The sequence below is a fragment of the Poecilia mexicana genome, unplaced genomic scaffold (assembly GCF_051168715.1).
Source record: "Poecilia mexicana isolate PSO_F unplaced genomic scaffold, ASM5116871v1 scaffold_4, whole genome shotgun sequence".
In the NCBI taxonomy this organism is placed as follows: Eukaryota; Metazoa; Chordata; class Actinopteri; order Cyprinodontiformes; family Poeciliidae; genus Poecilia; species Poecilia mexicana.
In genome coordinates this window covers 22,856,993-22,878,097 of record NW_028263373.1, presented here as the reverse complement: position 1 = coordinate 22,878,097, position 21,105 = coordinate 22,856,993, and the positions used below count along the sequence as shown (strand labels likewise).

Sequence of the window (21,105 nt, the reverse complement as noted above, 5' to 3'; positions counted from 1 at the left end):
TCTTTATCTATTATCTAAAAGTGAAAAATTTTTTAAGTTTCCCACAGAATATACAAATAAATACATCCTAGTGAAGCAATTACAGAAATCAGAGTTTTTCCTGATCGTGTTGCAAATGTGTTACTGTGGGATGAGATTTAATTCAAATTCACTTGTTTATTGCTAATTAAATAAAACCCTCAGCCAAGTTACAGCTGTAGTTTTAGATGTAGCATGCCAACACTGTCTTAACCACAATGCAGTCACATTTTGCGTTCATGTTTCCATCTGCGTTCTGGACCAATTCTTATATTTTGCTTTGGTTCTGGTTTATATAAAGCTTCATAAAATGTTGAAGAAGGTTTTGTATTTATGTCATGATCTGTTTGCTTCCTTGTAAACTTATTTATTAACTCCACACTTGATGCTTGCCATTAATAACCGCTCTTTATAATCTGGAAAGCGCATGGAGAGAAGGTCTTAAGTGGGAATCTGCACTTTGGCTGTGGCCCAGCCACTTAAATAAAGTTGAATACTTCAGCTTTACCTCTGACAGGTTCTGTGTCACACGGGTTTCTCCGAATTCAACAGCACTGAAAGGGAGAAAAGCACCCTCTGAAGTGTGGAAAGGAAAAGCTGTTTTCTCAGCAGCAGACAGTATGAGCCGCTGGCTTTGGCCCTCCCACAGCTTCATAAGTGAAGGGGCTGAGGAATGCTGTTCTGTATGATAAAATACCAGCAGTACGTTCGCCTAATGACTCCCAGCTTAATGCGTTTCTCTGCTGCATCCGCTTCTGAGCCTACATTGGTTATTCGATGCGTTTTCTGTTTTCCTGCTCTTCTTCTGTGGTGGAGTATGTGCTGAGCTGCATATGAGCTGCACTTTGGATGACCTTGCTGCTGCTGAGATTTTGTCTTTATTAACCTCAGCTGAAGGGTCAAGCACACAACTGGGGTATTACTTTAGGAAAGAAACAACAAAGTACTCATCATAATAAAATCACAGTGCCACAGTGATGCTATAGCAGCAACCAGGGCTCCCCTGGCTCTGTCCTTTTAAAACAGACGTTTTATGTTGCTGCAAATATAAACTATAAGCTCATATGTTCCTCAGAGCAACAGTGATTCGTCTAATTGCTATTGATGCTAATCTGACCTTATTAGGCGTATCGTGTTCTGGCTTCACATTAATTGCTGCCTGTCAAAATATAATGTTTCTTTTATAATTTACATTTGTACTGTCTCAGCTGTGTCACTTTAATTTTTTGTGCCACAAAAATCTTGACTTGTTCAGATGGAGTAAAGTTTCGTTGGAGGAAATGAGTCGGCTGAATCCATGTCACTTCAGTAACTTCTGACAATTATGTAGTTTTACTCATTATGCTCTTATTAAAGTGATACATGAACATTATTGCCTGAAAATGTTACAGTTAAAAATATTAAAATATTTTGATTCTGTTTTGCTGTAAAAGTTGATGTACATAATAAGAAATAAAAATTTATTTTTATAAGTACAGGACCCTTAAACTTTTATTGTCAAAAATGGTAAATGTGTACAATGAATTGTTGCTGTGGAGCTTTCATAGTAGCATTTATGGTATTGCAAAGAGTTTCTGATGCTATTCTTTCTAACAAAGTAGAGAAGAGAAACAGGCCCAAAGCACCATAGACCCTCCACCGTGCTTATGTATGAAACATGACATATGTGGCCTCTGACAGCTGGAAATGTTTGACCTGTGGAAAAAAGTCTGTGGCAGGAGGGAGTAGCTGGTAACAAAACTGTGGATGTTGCAGGGCAAATACATAGGAGGGAAACATTTTTAAAGTTGCATATTTCTCTGCACCACTGAAGACAGATATGGTACTTGTAAGTGAGGGAAAAGTCAAGCATGATTCTTTCAGGAAGCTGCCCAGCAGTGCAGAATAACTGAAATTCCAGGACGCTGCCTCACTTTATTTAAAAATAAATAAACAGTGCCTTAATATCTGGTCCATGCTTTAATACAACATTTTGAAAGTTGTTAAATTTAGATGATAGAGTATTAGCGTAAAGAACATCAGACTGCGGCATGAGAGCTCGTGTTAATTCTGAGTTTATTGTTTACAAGTCATCACATTTAATTGTCTTGTTTTTGATGACTTATCATTCAGTCCCTTCAAAGGGTTTCATATATCTTTGACTCTAAACTTCCTCATACTGTGAAAAGCCTTTAAGGAAATACTATCTTTTTTGAAACTGGTTCAACAGGCAGGTGTAGATGTTTGGTTTTCCCACTCGCCTGTTCTATGAGGGACTTTTGAAAAACCACTTTCTTTTTGTTTCTGCAGCTCTGTAGATGGCCAAACCTGGAGCTATTGGACATACAGAGATGTTTCAGGAAGCTACAGACAATTTTCCTAAGTTGTGATAAACAATTTGCCTTGCAAGTAATGATTTACTCGCCCTTAATTCTCATGTTTTAATGTCTTTATCTGTTCGTACATAATGCATCTTTGCCTCCAGAGACGCACCACCAACTTCTGAGTCCCTATTTATGCTGTCTTGATGTTCACACTTTTCCATTTATAGCCATGAAGATTATCAAACCTTGTGCAGAAAAATGATAATGCACACCCGAGAGCTTAAAATACTTTAAAGTACAGATAGAACAGCTCCTGGTGTTGCCCATTCTGTGCTTTCTAAGATGTGTAGCAGAGATTTTGCCGCTGAGTTTAGGCTGTGATCAAAGCAGTGTGTGACCAGAAGAAGAAGAAGAAGAAGTGGGATTAAAGGGGGCTTGGCGATCCTGCCCTTCATTTTCTCTAACTTCACTAAGCTTTGGTTTGATTTGCCTTTTTCTTAGCTGCTGAGCACACCCTGCAGACAAACAATGACCGTGGTAAAGAATGCTGCTTTTAGGCTTGGTGGCAGAGAATTGCTCCACATTCGTTCCGTTCCCCATCCTCAACAACTGGAGGGCTGGGAAAGTGCAAAGAGGATTGTTCTGTCTTCCACAGCTCATAAATGGACGTATTATCCGTGTCTGCGTCTGCACAGAGGCGCTCAATGTGAAGCTGGGGAGTTTTAAGCCACTTTATTGCACATCTTGTTCCTCTGCCGTTCTCGTTTATCTGATAACACCCTCCTGTGACTCATTTGGTTTGGCCACTCTTTTTGATTTGTTTGGTAGAGGTGCAATCAATCCTCATCCTCACCTCCTTATTAGCCTCTTCAAGAGGCTAAATTTCAGAGTTAAACCTCAGCATAAGGCAGAATTATCTGTTTGCAGACGTCCTGCTGCATATCTTAGGATTGTTTTATTGCTTTTTTCTCTTCCAGTTTTTTTACGTAATGAATGAGAGGTGTATGAAGTTTACTGCAGGTTTTGCGATGGAATAAGAATTTATTGCTATCTTGTCAGAGAGTACATTTTTCATCTTTGATGGCAACAAATCATTTTCTCCTTTGTTGTCAGTCTCAGAAGCTGGCAGCTGAGGACAGTAAAGCTTTTAAATTTGAATAAATTGCAGTCTGTGGCGTCTCTTACGGTATTTATTTATTATCTTTCCTGAATCCATCCTCAGTCACTGGGGCGCTGAATTAATTTAATGGCTCTATCCTTGTGTGTCTTCACGATGCTGATACATTTAACCTTCAAAACCCATCCACCGAGCCGAGGGTCGACCGCAGCTCTGTGGAAAGAAAGCACATACACTGATTGGATCAGAAAACAAAGAAGCTAAAATATAAAAATGCTGACAAAAATCACCTGAATCCGTTTATATTCTGTGTTTTATGTAGCTGTGTTGGTGTTGTGAAGGACTTCACATAATAAGCTAAATGTTTTGTGTTAATTTTAGCGGAATACATGGAGTTAAATAAAATGTAGCAGTCTTTTAATTTAATTTAATCATTATACAGTATTTTGAAAACATAACTCTGTGTACATCCTATTTACATCCTGACAGCAGGATGTACATGTATTTTGATTTTGCTTATTTGTCACATAGGTGTCATAATCCGTAGTTAATGTTTACCTTCTTTTGTTTCTGTTTTGATCTTTTCTTTATTGCTTTACTTAGATCTTGCCTTAATTCATTCCTCTGTTTGTTTACTTCTTGGCTTATGCTTTTAGAGTTTTGTTTCTTTTATTAGTGTTTCTTTTAGTAATTGTTTATGTTAATATTTCGTTTTGCTACTGTTTGATAGTGTCTGGGTTTCCCCCTTCATTTGATTGTATCCTCTCTCTTCCTCCTTCCCTCAGCGTGTTTCTCACCACAGCGAAACACAATGTGACGAAGAGGAATGAGGTTTTCTATCTCCTCATTCCTCTTCTGTTTTGCTTTCCCTCCGGCTGTTCCTCATTCCCTTGATTACACCTGCTTATGTACTCTTCTGCTCCCCATTGTCTTTGTCTTCCTCATGTTATTCTTCTGTTCTGCGCCGCTCAGTCTTTTTAAAAGTGTATTTTTAAACTCTTTATTAAATTGGTTGTTATGTAACTTATACCTTCCTTTCTGCATTTTGTCTGTCATACATTACAACAGAACGACCAGAATAAGCACTAAATGAAGTTTTTAAATGATCTTTTAAGTAATCTAAGCTCTCCTTTCTAAGCTGGCCTTATGTTAAAGTAATTTCACTTAGATTGATCACTTGAGTCACTTAATTTCCCCTTAAACGAAAAACTGGAGTCTTCCTCTGTACCTTCAGTCTTGCACAATCACTGTGAAGAAAACCTGGCTTGCTCTTTTTTTTTTTTTTTAGCTAAATTTTATGAGTTATAGGGTCTTCAAGCATTATTGATCAGGTGTTATGCCACCGCCTCTTAATTGGATTTAAATCCAGGCTTTGACTAGTCACTCCAAAACCTTCATTTTGAATCGCCTTGTTGCTGAAATCTGCTGTACAAGTAAATTTGACTTGACTTGCTTTTTTAAGTAGCTCGTTCAGAGGTAAAACATTTGAGCTGCATTTAGTTGTGTCTACTCTATTATACTCTTTAAGTCAAATAAATTTAGTGAGTTTTAGATTTTGAACCTAAATGTGAGTTTGTGAAAGATAAGCTTAGTTGTAAGTTGTGTTAACTTTTTTATTAATTAAGTCAAACAATGTTTGGTTCTCGGTCATCCCAGCGTTCAAACTTAGCCCTTGGAAAAAATGAAAAACCCAAAGGACCTGTAAATACTTGTAAGTTCAGATTAATGTCAATAAATTCTAAAACAATCAGAAATCCATTGTAAAGAATATAAAATAATCTCCGTGTTTAAGGGCTTTTTGATTGCAGCATTTAGTTTATTGGCCTGGAGATTGTAGGTTGTACGTTTCATGGTGAGGCAACGAGGCAGGATTGCCGCATGGCACCAATAAATAAATTACTAGAACTTACTTGAAGTGCTGCCAGACCAGTGAGGCTCTTATTGGTGTGACTCCAGTGTGACGATAAATTCTCTGATGACCCAGCAGCACAGGTGCAGGTTAAGTGCTGAAGTGACTTTATGAGATCAGAAATGCTGGGAGTTTGAGAGACATTCAGTAGAATCTAAATAGGACTCAAACCAAGATCTAGTAATGCCCTTTTGTGGAACAGCAAAAGCCTCTAATGCTCATTTTCATTTGTCTAAATGCTTACAAAGAGCTGAATAAATCGAGATGTACTGTTGCATATATTTTCAGTTATCAAAGGCTTAGGGAATCAGCGCTGACTAAGTTATTAGTAATATCTTCGTCTGCTTCTCGCTGAGTAGGAAAGGAAATGGGAGGGGTGTTGTAGTAATCTACAATAATCGCTGGTTCCTCGGGGATATTGATCGGACTCTGAGGCTTCTGCGTCTCTATTGTCCAGAAATAGATCACACAGATCAGCTATTCAAGTCGTCCGTCTGACTCACTGCTGCCGGTCTTGTAAAATTCAGGATATTTTCTAATAGATGTTGGATATAAAACAACACTTTACTCAGTGATTACTGGGTTGCACTGGAAGTTCAGATTATCTTATTGTCATCATAATTAGAACGACTTCCTAAGATGAAACACAAACTGAATTTCCTTTATTTTGATGCCGACCAAAGTCGTCCATTACTCTTAGTAAGTCAGTTAACCTTCATAAAATGGCTTGTTATGTAACGTCACTATTGAGACACAGGAAGACATCAGGCAGCAACATTAAGCTCTGAGTTAAAGGTTCAGCAGTTTTCCTGAACCCTCCTTCGGTATTGTTTAAAACAAAGGATAACTGGAGATGAATGGAAAGGAAAGGAAGGATTCAAAATGTAGAAGTGATTAGATTATTAAAAACTGAGGTCTGGTTTTGGACTGGGAGAGAGTTCTCAGAATTTGTGTTCTTTTGTATCTGTTTATATTTTTTTTCAGATTTTGTACCTTTTCATTCTTCGATTGAGATGCACAATATATAAAATAGCAATCATCATCACCACAATATCGGTTTTATCAACATAAATCAACAAATCAATAACAAACAATATTGTAAAAGGCATGTGATCACTATCAATAGAAAATATGTCTAATCGAATATTCAAATGTTCAATCCAGAACTGCACAGCATTCTGGGGGATGTAGGCAGAGAAAAGCCTTTAGCTACTTTGCCTCTCAGCGACCTAAGTTAGGTTGGTGAGATCAACTAAGTCATTATTTGGTTACTTAGCAACAACCTGTTGAGTAACATGTGGTCACCGAGCAACAACCTGTTGAGCAACATGTAGTTGCTTAGCAACAACCTGTTAAGTAACTAGCGCAGCAGCAGTTTAATATTTAATGTTTTGCCTCCATTCCTCATAACTGCTTAAAAATAAAAAACACTGTTGTGGAGTGAAAACTGGATAAAACAGGAATGGTCATGCTACAAGTTTGGCTGTATTTCAGATATTTGAAACCAAAACGAATCAATAATTATTGATATCTACAGATATGAAACACTTATATCGTGATACGTTTTTCAGCTATGTTACCCAGCCTTACGTTATGAAGGAACCACCTGTATGGAGGATCTAGTTCTGTCAGAAATGAATTAGATGTTTTCTCAACATGTGTTTTTTTTAAAGTATCCTGCAACCAAATCTTTTATTCAGTGAGAAATGTCCTGTACTGCAGTGACTCTTAGGCCTGTTCAGTACAACATAGAAAGACTGCTTTCATGTATTAACATTGCTTAGGAGTCTAATCCATGTTCTTTTGTTTTCTGTTCTTCTGAAAATCCTTCTTCCACACTAGCGGTTGTTCCCAGCTCAACAAGGACGTCTCTTTGCTCCACAAAGGCCTCTATTCATTACTTTATATTTATCATCAGCACTTGGCCATTCATAATTCCCAATCCTCCTGCTTGACAATGTTCAATTCAGCTGGTTAGATAAGCAGTGAAATAGTACTTTGCACTAATGGGGCATGAAAAGGTCTGCCTTTCACCTTGGTTACCTGAATGAAAGGCACACAACTTATTTTCCTCATTTAACCTCAGAGTGATAATGCGGCCGAGGTAACACTGAAATATACCAGCTGACCCTGAATGAGCTGCCAATTAGCCCACTTGGCAGGAGGAAAGACACAGTGGGAAATGAAGGAGGGAGATTTATTGAGTCTGAGTGAGGAAAGTGATGCAAAAGAGAGAAATAAGATGGTATAGGGGAAAGTGATACTTCAACTATTCTGCTGTGTGAGCGTTATAACTCCTCTCCCCCTACATCGTCTCACCATGTCCTCTTCCTCCTGGCACTCAGCCATGGGTGCCTCCAGTGTCACATACAGTCATTGGTATTTTGAAGCCAAGGACAGGTCCCCATTATCCTCCCTGCCACCGATAATGAGGAAACCAGAGTCCTGACATCCACGAAGGTTGACATCTTTATCCCATTTGTCACAGGGGTGGAACAGATACCTTTGTCTTCCTGCCAGAGAAAGAAAATCCTTATCTAAACTACAGGATGTGTTATTATAGAAAAGGTAGTTTTACAGATTTTTTTTGGGCATTTGGCTATTGTTTAACCTTTCATAAGATTGTTAGAGGAAGATATAAAGATTCAGTGATGTGGAGGCTGTCCCATCCCACTCCTGGTGAAATGACTCCTGCTCCTGCATGGCTTCCATTTCCTTCCTCATTTAGTCTTTAGACAAAGCACTTAACTTTTATTTGATCTTCTCCCCATTAGGGCTGGACAATAAATCAGTAACAATAAATATTATTGTAATACATCTGGCAGGATAGTCAATATTATACATAGAATATTCACTTTAGTCCAATCAAGAACCCCACAGAATTCTGGGAGATGTAGGCAGAGGAAAGGCTTTAGAGCGAGTGAGCTAAGCAAGGTTGGTGGCATCAACTAACTCACTCACTCTTTGGTTACCTAGCAACTCACTCATTCTTTGGTTACCTAGCAACCTGTTGAGTAACTTGTACAGCAGCAGTTTAATGTTTCCCCACTGAACCTAATAACTGCTTAAAAATAATAATAATTAAAAAAACAAGGTTGTGGAGTGAAAACTGTGATTAAAAGAGGAAAGGTCACACCACCAGTCTGGCAGTATCTCAGATATTTAAGACAGAAAACAATATTTATTGATTTCGACTGATATAAAAAACTTATATCGTGATGTTTTTCAACCGTGTCGTCCAGCCTAGATACTTTTTAGATCACTTTGTTTTCTGCAGTTTTGTTTGAAAAGATGTGGCAACAGGAATAGTTCATCTGTGTTTATAGAGGCATTTACTACAATAATCAAAACAAAAAACTTTAACTAAAAAAAGGCACAAAACACAAAAAAGGCTTCTGGGATATGCAGTTCTCTTGACTTTACTAAATCTCTAAGAAAAATGCACAATCTTTTATCTGTTGAAAGTATCAAGGGAAATGCAGTTAATTTGCCAGAATTGCCAATTATTCCTTTGCCAAGGCAATGCTTTAAACACAACCCCTTTAATAATCTTGGGAAGATTACAGAAAAAAACTACAAAAGTAATCAATAAATCTCAGTGCCAGCAGTTGAACACATGCCAAAGAGAAACATATTTATTCTTTTGTCTTCACCTTCTTTGGAAAAAGCAGAGATGGAATGAGGAAAGCCACAGGAGGAAGTCTTTAGCATAACTTATAAGAAGGGGAAACCCTCCTAACTTTGCCACAAAACTGGTTCCACAAATAAGTATGACAACCAAAGAGATCTAGAAAGAAAGCTTTCCTTTAATCTGTTCTCAAAATTATAATTCTTAGTTTATAGCATGAATTAAAACAGAAAACCTATACCAACAAACTGCTTTTTTAAAATAAAACTTTTTCTGAATTTAAATAAAATTACATAGATTGTCTAATTGGTAGCTGTTAGCTGTTGATCCCATCAGAGATAGCTGTTCATGCTAAGCCTAAATTAGCTGTTACCTTGCATTAGATGCTCTGCCCACCATAACATGCTTTATTTTGCAGTGGTCTTCCTTCTTTATGTTACTACAAACCACAGAACAATGCTCTTTGATGCAAATAGTAAAAACTTAATGGACTTGATTAAGCTTTTCCCTATAGTGCAGTGATTACTCAAAACTTCAATCAGCTGCCAAGCTAAATCTTGTGTGTTTTCTTTCAAAGAAAGGGCAGCAAAATATTTCATTTTAAGTCTTTTAATCCTCAGAAAAAAAATCAGAATCCTTCAAAATTGGAGTCAGTTGGTCAGACCTCCAAGAGAAAAGCCTGATCGGTGCATCTCTGCTCTTCAGTGAAGTGAAACTGTAAAAGGTTCAGCTCACTGGAACACCTGAGTGTTTTAGACCAGGTTTATTTGTAATATCAGTATCAAGCATTGCTGCTCTTCTCCGCTCGCTGGAAGGCTGCATCCAGATAAGCTCTTAAGGGCAATGATGACAAATACCTCTTGAGACAGCCTGACTGTGTGAAGGCTGCAGAGCTGAGACAGACATTAAAGAAATACAGAGAGAGAGAGAAAGAGAAAGAAAGAGGGGCTGATAGATCTGGCCTGGAGGGAGCAAAGAGAGGATTTGGAGGAAAGAAAGAGGCAGGAGTGATGTTGGGAAAAACAAGCTAAGAGGAAAGAGAGGAACATGTAAGAAAGAGAGGAGAGGAGTGAGAATGTTCACTCATTTATTGACAGCTGCTAGTAAAAACGCAGAGTTCAATCTGTTTGTGGTAAGATTATTTCTGTAAATGTTTGCCGACTATGCAGTCAGGATGCAGTGCAGGAAAGTAGAGAAAATGTTGCAGTATAGAATAAAGTGAGTCAGAGTTTTATAGAGAACAACAGGAGGGAGAAAAAGGTGAACTAAAGTTACGTTTTTCTCTAAGATGTTCCTGGTCTATTCAATCTTCATATACAAGTTGGTAAGAGCCACTGTAGCATTCCCATTATCTTACTTTTTTATTTTACTAGGATGAAAAAAAAACTATTGAGATTAAAAACCTAACTTTCGAGGGAGTCCTGGACAATGCTAAGCTACAAACATGATCTAATTGTTTTAATTCTACAAAAAAAGACAATTACTTCAACTTTTGATAAAATAACGCATCTGATGTTACAGATAGAGTAATAATGTTTAATTGTATACATTTATATCTACACCCACTGAGCCACACAGGGTTCCCATGACTTTATCCACCTTAAAATATTTTTTTATTTGTCATTTTGTTTCTACAACACAATAAAATTGCACTGGTTCCATAAGAGATAAATAAATAAAAATAATAAAGCATCTAGATATTTATTGCCAAAGTCTCAATCAGTGCTTAAGAAAACACTTATGCAAACAGGTCCAGTTGAGAAATGTTGCCACACAGGTTGATGATGTTTTTCATTGATGATATGAGTAATTTCCTTATGTAAACAAATAAGCCCTTTTCTTTTATAACAATACATTTTAATATATTTTGTTTTGCAAAAGTTGGAATAAATAAAATTTTTTTTACACATTGACTAGAATTACCAGCATTTCTGCAAAAGTGTTGCACTAAAACACTTAAGGATGTGCATATTTAGAAGAATTAAACTTTACCTGCAGAGTGAAAACTGATTATAATGACACTGATGAATATTAAAACTTGAATCAGGACGTCAGTGGAGCATAAAGTCCCTCCTTGTTATCAACGCAGCTCACTGCAGACATTAAAAAGCATCATTAACTCATTGTTAATGTGACCTTCATTTTTGCGCTGTGGTTAAAAGGCGACTTAACACTCGATTGATCTGGTATTTCAGATCACAGCCTCTCACACACACAAACATCCCAGAGAAATGCTTCATGGAGCGGCTTAGATCACAGACAGACTTCCTGTGTGATGCTCCTGCCTGGCTGCAGTCTGATAAGCATTAGCCCTGCAACCATCATCTTGCTGTGAAGGCCGTGAGTAATACAGGCTTTATCTGTTTCCACCGCTGGTCCTCATATAAGCCACTCCGCAGCGACCTGGATTCTGTTGCACAGCTAAAAACACTTTTAAACTTTTCTCTTTCTCAAATAAATATGTCGATGACTAGTCGATCAAAACATACATTCTTTGTAAAACTTATAAAGTGTCTATCATGTGTCTAGTTGATATTAAGAACGACCCATGTCATCATTCATGGTTTTAAGAGCAGTTATCTAAACTGTTTTCACCTTGACCTACTTAGATTGTTGTAAGAAAATCTTTGCACTGCAACTTTAGACAATCACAGTTTATCTAAATAAACGGCATCCACACTTTTTACAGCATGACCTAAAGTTCCCAAGTCAAATCGTTGTTTTTAATTTGTATGTTTTGCAGTAAACTAAGCATTTTAAAAGATATTTATTTTCAACAACCATGCACACACACTCACGTGCAATTTAGAGAGAACAATGAACCTTTTAGTCATGTTTTTGGACTGGGAGAGGAAGCTGCAGTTCCCTGAAACAAACTACCAACCAAGAAATGCACAGAGATATGCATTACAGATCCAAAAATCAAAAATTAATCTTCCATGTTTGCCTTATTGAAACACAAAGTTTATGTATTTTTTTTTACTGTCAAGAATTTTACATTTAGTCTTTCTGCAGCGAGAAGACAGGATGAGTCACTCTTTCTTAGAAAATACATGCAGTATTTTGCAAACATTAATGAATGATTGATTCAAAGTCTGTTTCTGAGTGAAATATGAAATTACAATGAGGACAAAAAAAACATGGCTAAATTTATTGAATCTATTTTGCCTTGCCTCTAACATTCTATTATAAAATTGGAAATCTTCAAAAACCTATATCAACCATTTGTGCTAAAATATTGTCTGCAGCCAAACAGAATCATTCCAAGTATTAATTGGCCCCTACATCACACTTTAGACAAATCTCGGCTAAATAGTTTTCTCTTGACAGCATTTCAAGGAGGTTAAGGTCAGAACTTTGACTGGTTGAAAGAAAATTGTGGATTTCTTTCTTTTTTCCCAATTTTTTGTAGATCTCCCATTGAGCTTTGTGATAATTATCCTTTTGGCTGACCTAATTTCTGCTGAGCCTCCACCGTCAGACCAACGGCTTCACGGTTGACTGTGAATATTTTTTTGGAAAACTCAATTACTGGAGTGGCTGCATGAACACAAAATGATATCTTGTAAATTATATTACAAGACTACACTCATAATATTTTTGATTTTATTCTCACATCATTTTGACTTTATTCTCATAATATCATGATGTCATTTTATTTTTTTCATTTTCTTACTGTGGCCCTAATACTCCTTCATAGTAATCACTTATTATACTGTAAAAATTGCATTACCTCAACGCAATTGAAGTATTGCAACTTGTCCCTCATGGTGATCTATACCCACCATGGAGGACAATGCTCTCTGGTTTCTTTGCACTGATTGACAGCAGCCTTTATTTGGGGTCTTAGTTTTATTTTATGCAAACACAGACACAAACCTGCATCATGCTTAAAATTTCCAATCTATCCTGGGTCCAACCACACCGAGCAACAAATCCATAAAAGCATGCAAAGTGTCTGAGCCGCTCTCTGCTGGGATTCATAAATTGAAGCCTTGCAGAAGTGTTGAGGCCTATTCGCTGGCTGCTCCTGGAGTGTGTTTGTGTGAGCTGCTCTCAGCGGTGAATACAGGACTCATTAGAATGGCTGTCATGTCACAGCAGAGCCTGCAGCATTTCATCTAAATCACAGCTGAGTGACCAGTCATGTTTCTGCTCTGGGAAAACCACTCAGGATGAAAAAGCAGAAAAAAAACAACCCACCTCACTGTGCTTCACATCTATTTTTTTGCAGGTCAAAAATAGATGGGAAATGTTGTAAAGATGGGGAACATTGGAAGTAATTTAAACTTACAATGCCTGAAAAACGTTTTTACAGATTTCTTCCTTTTGCTTTTGTTTCAGCCAAAAGTAACCTGATAAATGCGAAAATCAGTTTTCAAAAACCTCCTGCTTTTGTCAGTCCACAAAATATCTTGCAAAGGTTTTGCAGTTGGTAAAAGTGAGATGGAAACATCTGTCCAGATGAAATGGTAACAACCGGTTTAAGGGAGGTTCTTTTAGAAAGCCAAACAATGCATTGAAAGTAATATTTTGCTAATTTCTTTTATAAAAAAAACCAAGCTTTAGAATTTGTGTCTTAAAATATATTGGTTAAAATGCAATGAAACTGCCCTGCAGCAGTTATTCCCACTTAATAAACATCCTCAGCTTTGCTCATTTCCAGTGCATCAATATTTATTATTTCTTAAGACTTTTTATCTCTACCAGGAGCATCAATCATAGCTAAGGAAGAAATTAAGTTTAATTTACTGTCCTAATGCTATAATTCTCTGTCTAGCTCTGATTTAGCCTCCAAAATCGCTTTAGAAAGTGTTTAAAATGCTAATTACTTCACTATATTAGTTTGTCTTGCTGTAAAAGCTTGAACTCTGGGTGAATACAGATGAAAACGAGGTTGAAGATTATTTCCAGTGCAGAAAATCAAACAGCAAATCATAAAGGGATAGAACTGGGATTAAGACAGCAGACCTAATTTCCCTGAAATAAACCATAGTTCGCTGCCAGAAGCCATATGACGGGTTTGTCCTTTGCAGCCGCATCATGTTGCACGTGTTTTGCATGGTCACAATGCAAATATAAGTGTTGCTAGAAGCGTGTGCTGTGTGTTTCCTCTGAAGCCTCCCACTTCTTGGAAGGGGAGGGACAGATTTTTGTGACAGGTGTTTCCTGAGAGCCACAGCATCATTCTGACAGCAGTGATATCCTGCTAATATTTATATCTCTCCTGGCCTTGACCTTTTTGTGTTGTGTGCACATCAACAGTGTAAACCATTACTACAGTGACAAAGAGGCAGAGACCTTATTCAGTTATTACAAACCTCTTGGATTTCAGTTTAGTCTGCATACTTTAAATCAGGGGTGTCAAACTCAATTTCACCGAGGGTGAGTTTGACACATGCATTACGCCATTGAACTGCCAATTGGTAATTGAAGTAAAGTAGCTTCGATTTCAAAGAAGCCGACATTGAAGTCGATTGGCAAATGAACCATCACCAAAGAGCAAGGCTCTTGTTGTCTCACTGCACCCCAAGAGATGCATAACCTACAAAAACTGTTTCTGTCTGGTTTTGAACCAGAGACCTTTTGCATGTAAAGCAAACATGATAACCTCTACACTACAGGATCTGAACGCCTCTGCTTTGTTTCAGTTTGAGGTTCCAAAGTTGAAGATGTGAGATGCAAAGCATGAAAATTTCAACTGAGGCTTGCACTCAGTTGCCTGGATTCAGAGTACAGACCATGACAAAACAGAACCCTTGTTGACCTTTAGTAAACACTTGTGATGAATAGAACATGCAAAATCTGTTTTTGTCTGGTTTCGAACCAGAGACCTTTTGCGTGTGAAGCCAACGTGATAACCACTACACTACAGAAACTCATGCTCTTTGCAGTGTTCCTGGTAGATGAGCCAAATTTTGTTAAGAGACTAATGTCAACGATGGGCATGGAACAATGTCAAATACTTACAGATCCTCTCAGAGAGCACAGTAACTTGGTGAACAAACTGTCAGACTTATACTTGTGTCCAATTTCACATTACAGTCAATAAACTAAGCCTGGGATCAAAAAATTGTATTAAAGATGTCATTAGCAGAGACAAATGGTTCTGCAGAGACTTGGCTAAATGGCTAAAAAATAAAACCAATACTTACAAATAAAAAATGGTTCAAAAATAAAATTAACACATTAAAATTAAAAATATCTGTGAAATACAATCAACACTTCAAAAATAAATAATGGTTCAAAAATAATATCAACACTTCAAAATACAAAATCTATGGAGAATAAAATATTATGTATGTTGTTTTGAAAAACATTAGAATATAAGCACTTTTATCGAATCTTCATTGTGGCAAGATCATGTAAGTTATTCTTAAATCCATGGAAAGTCAACAGTTTGTAAGGTAGGTGAGTTAGCTCAGCAGGTTAGAGCACCGTGCTGGTAATGCTGAGGTCATCGGTTCAAACCCCGTATGAGGCAATTCATGTCTAAGGTCTTTCAGACAATCAACACTTCAAAATAAAATCAACACTTCAAAATAAATAAGGGTTCAAAAATACAATAAATAAGGTATCAAAAATAAAATCAACGTTTCAAAATGGTTCTACAGAGACATGGCTAAAAAAATAAAATCATTTTTTATTTTTTTAAGCGCATTACAAGCGTTAAATTCAAGTCTCCATTACAGACCAGAGAAAACTAAAGAGAAATCAACGTTGTGTTAATCCATTTGAGGAGCCGGCAGTTTATCTTGAGGAAATAAATGACGATGCAAACGTTAATTAGACTGCAACATGCGCAGTCCGCTGCTCAACCACTGCGGACTGCGAAGACTTAAAAACCGCTGGGAGTAACTCATCCAGCGGAAAAAAAAAAAAAAAAAATCCTGGTAAAAGCGCACACCGGACCGCGCAGGGTAAAACACTCACAGAGTTCAGTTGATCTGTTTGGATCAGACAGATCCAACTGACTGATGAATTAGTGCAGATTTTTCTGCAGATGGGAACCAGGAGGAAGTGCGTTCAGACCCCAGCGGGTGAAGTGATGCTAATTTAAGTGAAGTCGCATAATTTAATTTATTAAAAGTTATTGGGGCCTCAGTCAGTGGTTTTTGTCACTACAAGAAAAATGTAGATACATGTATCTGCTTAATCTGTGAAGGGATCTGGATTCACGGTTAATATTATCTAAACCGCATAAAATGCTACTAAATAGCCGATGTTAATATGATTGTAATTTCATGGATAAAAATAGTACATGACCGAGGTTTTTTTTTTATGTTGTCGGTCAAGATAATGGATAACAAAAAAAAGTCTAGCGCCACCTGCCGCCCTAACACCAACTCACACACATCTTCATTCACAGTCTTACTTGTAAATCGTTTTTACTTTTCTTGGACGTTTTGATGTTAGCTTGTCGATGTCTCAGTTTTATTCGCTGGGAAAATCAATAAGCAGCTTGAGGTGACTCTGCTGCTCTCTAGTGGCGAGAAGCCGTAATGTTTGGCTGGTAATAATCGGAATGCATTGTGGGAGATGTAGTTTGTAGTCAATACGTGCTCAAAACCTATTTTAAGTTAATCATCGGCCTATAAAATGCTGGGCGGGCCATATAAAATGACATGGCGGGCCACATGTGGCCCGCGGGCCTTGAGTTTGACACATGTGCTTTAAATAAACCAAGATAAACAAGTAGTATATCATTATAATTTGGGGACTGTGATGTTAAACAGCCCTCAGTCTGATCTTTGGAAACAGACCAATGTTTTGGCTCATCTTAGAGCCTTCGTCTCAGTTTTTTGTGAGCTGTTGAGGGATGGAAATTTACTCCAGGCTGCTGTCATTATTGTTCAGGAGTCAGGAAGCAGTTTTTACGAACCGTCCGCTGACAGCTTCACTGTGCTCACAGATCTGTTTGAAACTGTTTGCATTGGTGCATCAGTGTAAATGTGAACTCTGGAAGGAGATGTCAGAGTGAAGAAAGAACCTTAAAATATATTTCCAGTGAAGAGTTACCGTATCCACATCAAAGAAATGTCAGATGAGTGCGTTAACTTGTTGGGTTGTGTCACAGTAAAGATATGAAAGTTTGTTTCTGGCCAAATAAAAGTCAGTTTAAAATTAATTGCAAAATTAACAAAATTATTCATACACTGTGAGATTTTTCCATTGCTTGTCAGGTTACAACCACAAGAGTGTATTTTATGTAATAAATTTACACCAGGTAATGCAGAATTGTGAAACGGGTGCAACATTTTTCCTGCACATTTTAACAAATGAAAATCTTGAAAATATGATTTGCCCTTTCTAGCTCAACTTCAGTCAGACTGGACATAAAGCATCAGTAAACGTCTATTTTTAGTTCCAACCTCAGGATCTCTTGGATTTAGGTCTGGACTTTGACTGGTCCATGACTATTATTTGATTAGATTCATATTATTGTAGCTCTGGCTGTATGTTAAAGGAGACTGGTCTGCTGGAAGGTAAACCTTTAACCTGTGTCCCAGTCTTTTAGATGGTTACCTTGTATTTAACTTTAAAAACTGACTGCAAATACATCCATATTGTATTTGCTAAACTTCAGAGGAACTTTATTTCCTCCAAATTTTACGTGATTGTACAATTTGTATGCTCTGAATGCAAAGTCATATTCCTTGTTGAGCATAAAACCTCTCAGCACATCTGGATTTATACTGAGATTAAATTACACATAAGTGGAAAAATAATTACTTATTTTGTTATATGTGAAGGTGATTTTATTTTAGGGTATCATAATAAAGGAGGGGGTGAAAACAGATTTGTATCATTTTCACTCTATTTCACAAAAGTACTTTGCTTTTGTCTAGCAAATAAATGAAATACATTTGGGAACGTTTTCCCAAATGTAAAAACGTTGAAGGGGTGTGGATACTTTTGCAAGGTTCTGTACAAATGAACTGAATGTATGATTTTGTAATAATTAGTAAAAATACAAACCATCAAATCTTTCTCCAAACCTCAAAATTTAATTCATTATTCAGATTTTTTATACAAATTTCCTGGAGGCTCTGGGCATAAAACAGCCCTGACAAATCACAGCAGTTGGTCTCTTTGATCGAGCTGAATCTATTTGTGTTTGTGTGTTTTTGTGTGTGTGTACTTGTTTTTGTTGCCTATTTAGGACATTTTCTGGGATATTTACCAACCTTTTGAAGACCAATCGGTCTTATGGGAACAAAAGAATGTGGTCGTGATGTGGCAGATACCCATTTCTAGGGTCAGGGGTTAGAGTTAGAGGAATGGTGATGTTAAGGTCACACTTAGGCAGTGAAATGAATGGATGTCAATACAAAGTCCTCACATGGGTAGTATTAAAATGTGTGTGTGTGTGTGTGTGTGTGTGTGTGTGTGTGTGTGTGTGTGTGTGTGTGTGTGTGTGTGTGTGTGTGTGTGCAACAGTTCAAACAGTGCAGACAATTTACAGCCTGTGGTCTTGGCAGGCCAGGATTATTTCTGTCAGTGTCGTGTTGTGAAGCAAAGCAGCGTGACATTTAAATCTGTCCTGATGAGAAGGATGGTTTTATTTGTGTTTATGTGTCTCTTTGTCTCAGTATGCTGTTTTTTTTTACAAGGTTTTGAAAAAAAATGTTCCAAATGTCAGTGATCTTTACACATGTTGACTTTGAAATGGTGACTGTCTCCTTCTCTCTCCCCCTCCCCTCTGCTCTCTGTCTCTTTTTGTCTTCCAGATAAGTTGTTTGGGAAGCGTCTGCTGCAGGCTGGGAGACACATCCTGTCTCATAAGTCTTGGATGAAAACGGTGCCCACGGAGAACTGTGATGTCCTCATGACATTTGCAGGTCAGACGCTTAAAGACGCCCACACAGATGTCACAACGTCTAAAGTTTGGGGTTTTAAAGAAGCCAACAATAAAAACATTTATCTGCTTTATAAGAAAACTGATCAGGTTTTCCCCAAAGAGTGACCTGCTGATTTTGAACTCTATCATTTTTAAATTCAGCTGCTAAATGTAATAGCTGACTAAAGAAAATAGTTCAGCATTTCTGAAAATAATGGATTGCTTCACTAAACTTTATCTGAAGTTTTCTAAACTCAAAATAAACATATCAGGGTAAACAAAGGAAAGTGTAAGGAAAAAATAAACTAATAATCAATATTCTCATCACATTTTCAGGAACTTTATCACAATGAAATATTTTCCTGTTCCTTTTTCTGCCTCCATCTTTCTCTGTGTAAACCTAACTTGCTGTTTTTTTAAAATCAACTTTAAGAAGTTAAAAATGACAATATAACTGTAATTTACCTTCAATTTAAGACATTTATATTTAGTCATATTGCTGAGATGAGATTAATAGTCAGGGGTTTACAGGAACAAATTTGCTTCCCAGTAAAAGCTTTTTAATTAATTTTATGTTCATGATCAAACAATAACTACTGCCTGACTAAATGCAAATAAAATAAGATTATATATATATATATATATATATCCATACAAACAGACAAAGGGATAAGCAGACAAAGGGATACATGTTAACTGTGGATGAATAATGTTGATCTTGCTTGTTTATGCAGGAAAAATTCATTTGTGTTTCTTTTTTTTGTGCAGACACTATAGATGACCACACGTTGCTATGGCTACTGAACCACATCCGGCTAGGAATCCCAGAGCTCATCATCCAAATCCGGCATCATAAGCACACCAGAGTCTACGCATTCTTCATCACCGCTACGTATGAAAAGTAAGAAACCTGACAGGAACAGAGCTTTGGAGGTCTTAGTATGAAACAGTATTTTTTTAAAGCATTTATAGTAATTTTTATTTTTTGAGTATTAGCCAATGACGTTATGTTATTTGGCTAAAAACATGTTAGAGGTGTTTGATTTGTCTGCAAGAAATACATTTTATTGGTTCTTTACATCTGATATTGTATATCCTTGACTGTAACAAAAGACAGCTTAGTTTTGTTTTCTGATGCTAAAGTAGTTCAGCTAGTTTCTAGCTAACCCAGCTAATAATTCCTGATAATTTAACAAAATGAAGCCTTACACAGTAATGAATGTATGAATCTACATCTCATTGGTGGTTTTGCAAAATAAACAAAACGAATATGACATTTTATTTGGATTTGTTGAAATCAGTGCTGGACATTTCAGGTTTTGCTCAAATCAAAACAATAGATTTGTGGATTTCTTTGAAAGTTTTTAGTTAAAATGTTTCCTTTCCATGCAGAATGACGACGCAAATTTTCTGTAGATGTTATCAGATTGACTGCTCCAACCTCGTGCTCTAACGGCTGTTCAACTGTGACTATGAATTAATCACTAATTCACCTTCTGCAGAACTTACACAAGAAACTACTCATCTAACTTTCCTCCATAACAAAATTAATATCAAACCAAACCATGCACAAATGGCTTATACATATGACGTCTGTCTGCAGAAGCTCTAGATACAATTATTGTAGACGATTCCTGATGATTTAGGGATGCTAAAATGTAAAACTATCTTTGCTGCTCTGTGCGGGTGGGGAATGGAAACTTTTTTTAATGGCTTCACATTGAGCTGATGCTACAGTTGGCACAGCAGCATTTAGAGGTCATGAATCATTAGTGAAACTGCCAAGATGTTTGGTGCATTCAACTGCTTCTGGCTGCAGCTTTAATTCAAGTCCTGTAAAGTGGTTTGAACTGTATTTACACTGACTGTGCTTTATACTGCAGAGTCTCGTTCCTGTTTCCAGGAAAGTTGTAGAAGAATTCAGAGTCACTTTCATTCTAGACTTAATTTGTTTAGATGGCAGCTCTTTGAGGCCTCTCCTCTCTTGATAGCTCAGGGTTTGAATTTAAATATAATGTAAGAGTGGAAAACTGCCTTGGTTGAGGATTATGCTGACATATGCTTTGAGTGGGTTAAACTGTGGCAGGAAATGCAACTTCTGATTGGTTCAGTGTTTGCACTTCATCAGGATGAAAACCCCGGTTTTAGCGGTCAACAGAGATTTGCAGCAAAAATAAGCTACTAATTTACTAGCCAGCCTTGCTTTTAAATTTAACTAATGCACTCTTAGATAAATTGGGTCAGGAGGTCAAACATCCCGCAAAGGTCATTTTACTTTTCAAATAGCAA

The 21,105-nt window shown here is 37.1% G+C and overlaps 1 protein-coding gene across 2 annotated transcripts in view; it reads left to right on the top strand.

Moving 5' to 3' along the window:
* ano8b (anoctamin 8b) overlaps positions 1-21,105 on the top strand; it is a 46,393-nt gene that overhangs the window by 5,974 nt on the left and 19,314 nt on the right. For both annotated transcript variants that reach the window (XM_088005097.1, XM_088005096.1), the window contains exons 2-3: positions 18,707-18,817; positions 19,585-19,717. In XM_088005097.1, the coding sequence (XP_087861223.1) occupies positions 18,707-18,817; positions 19,585-19,717 (244 nt within the window). The remainder of the gene's footprint in view (positions 1-18,706; positions 18,818-19,584; positions 19,718-21,105) is intronic.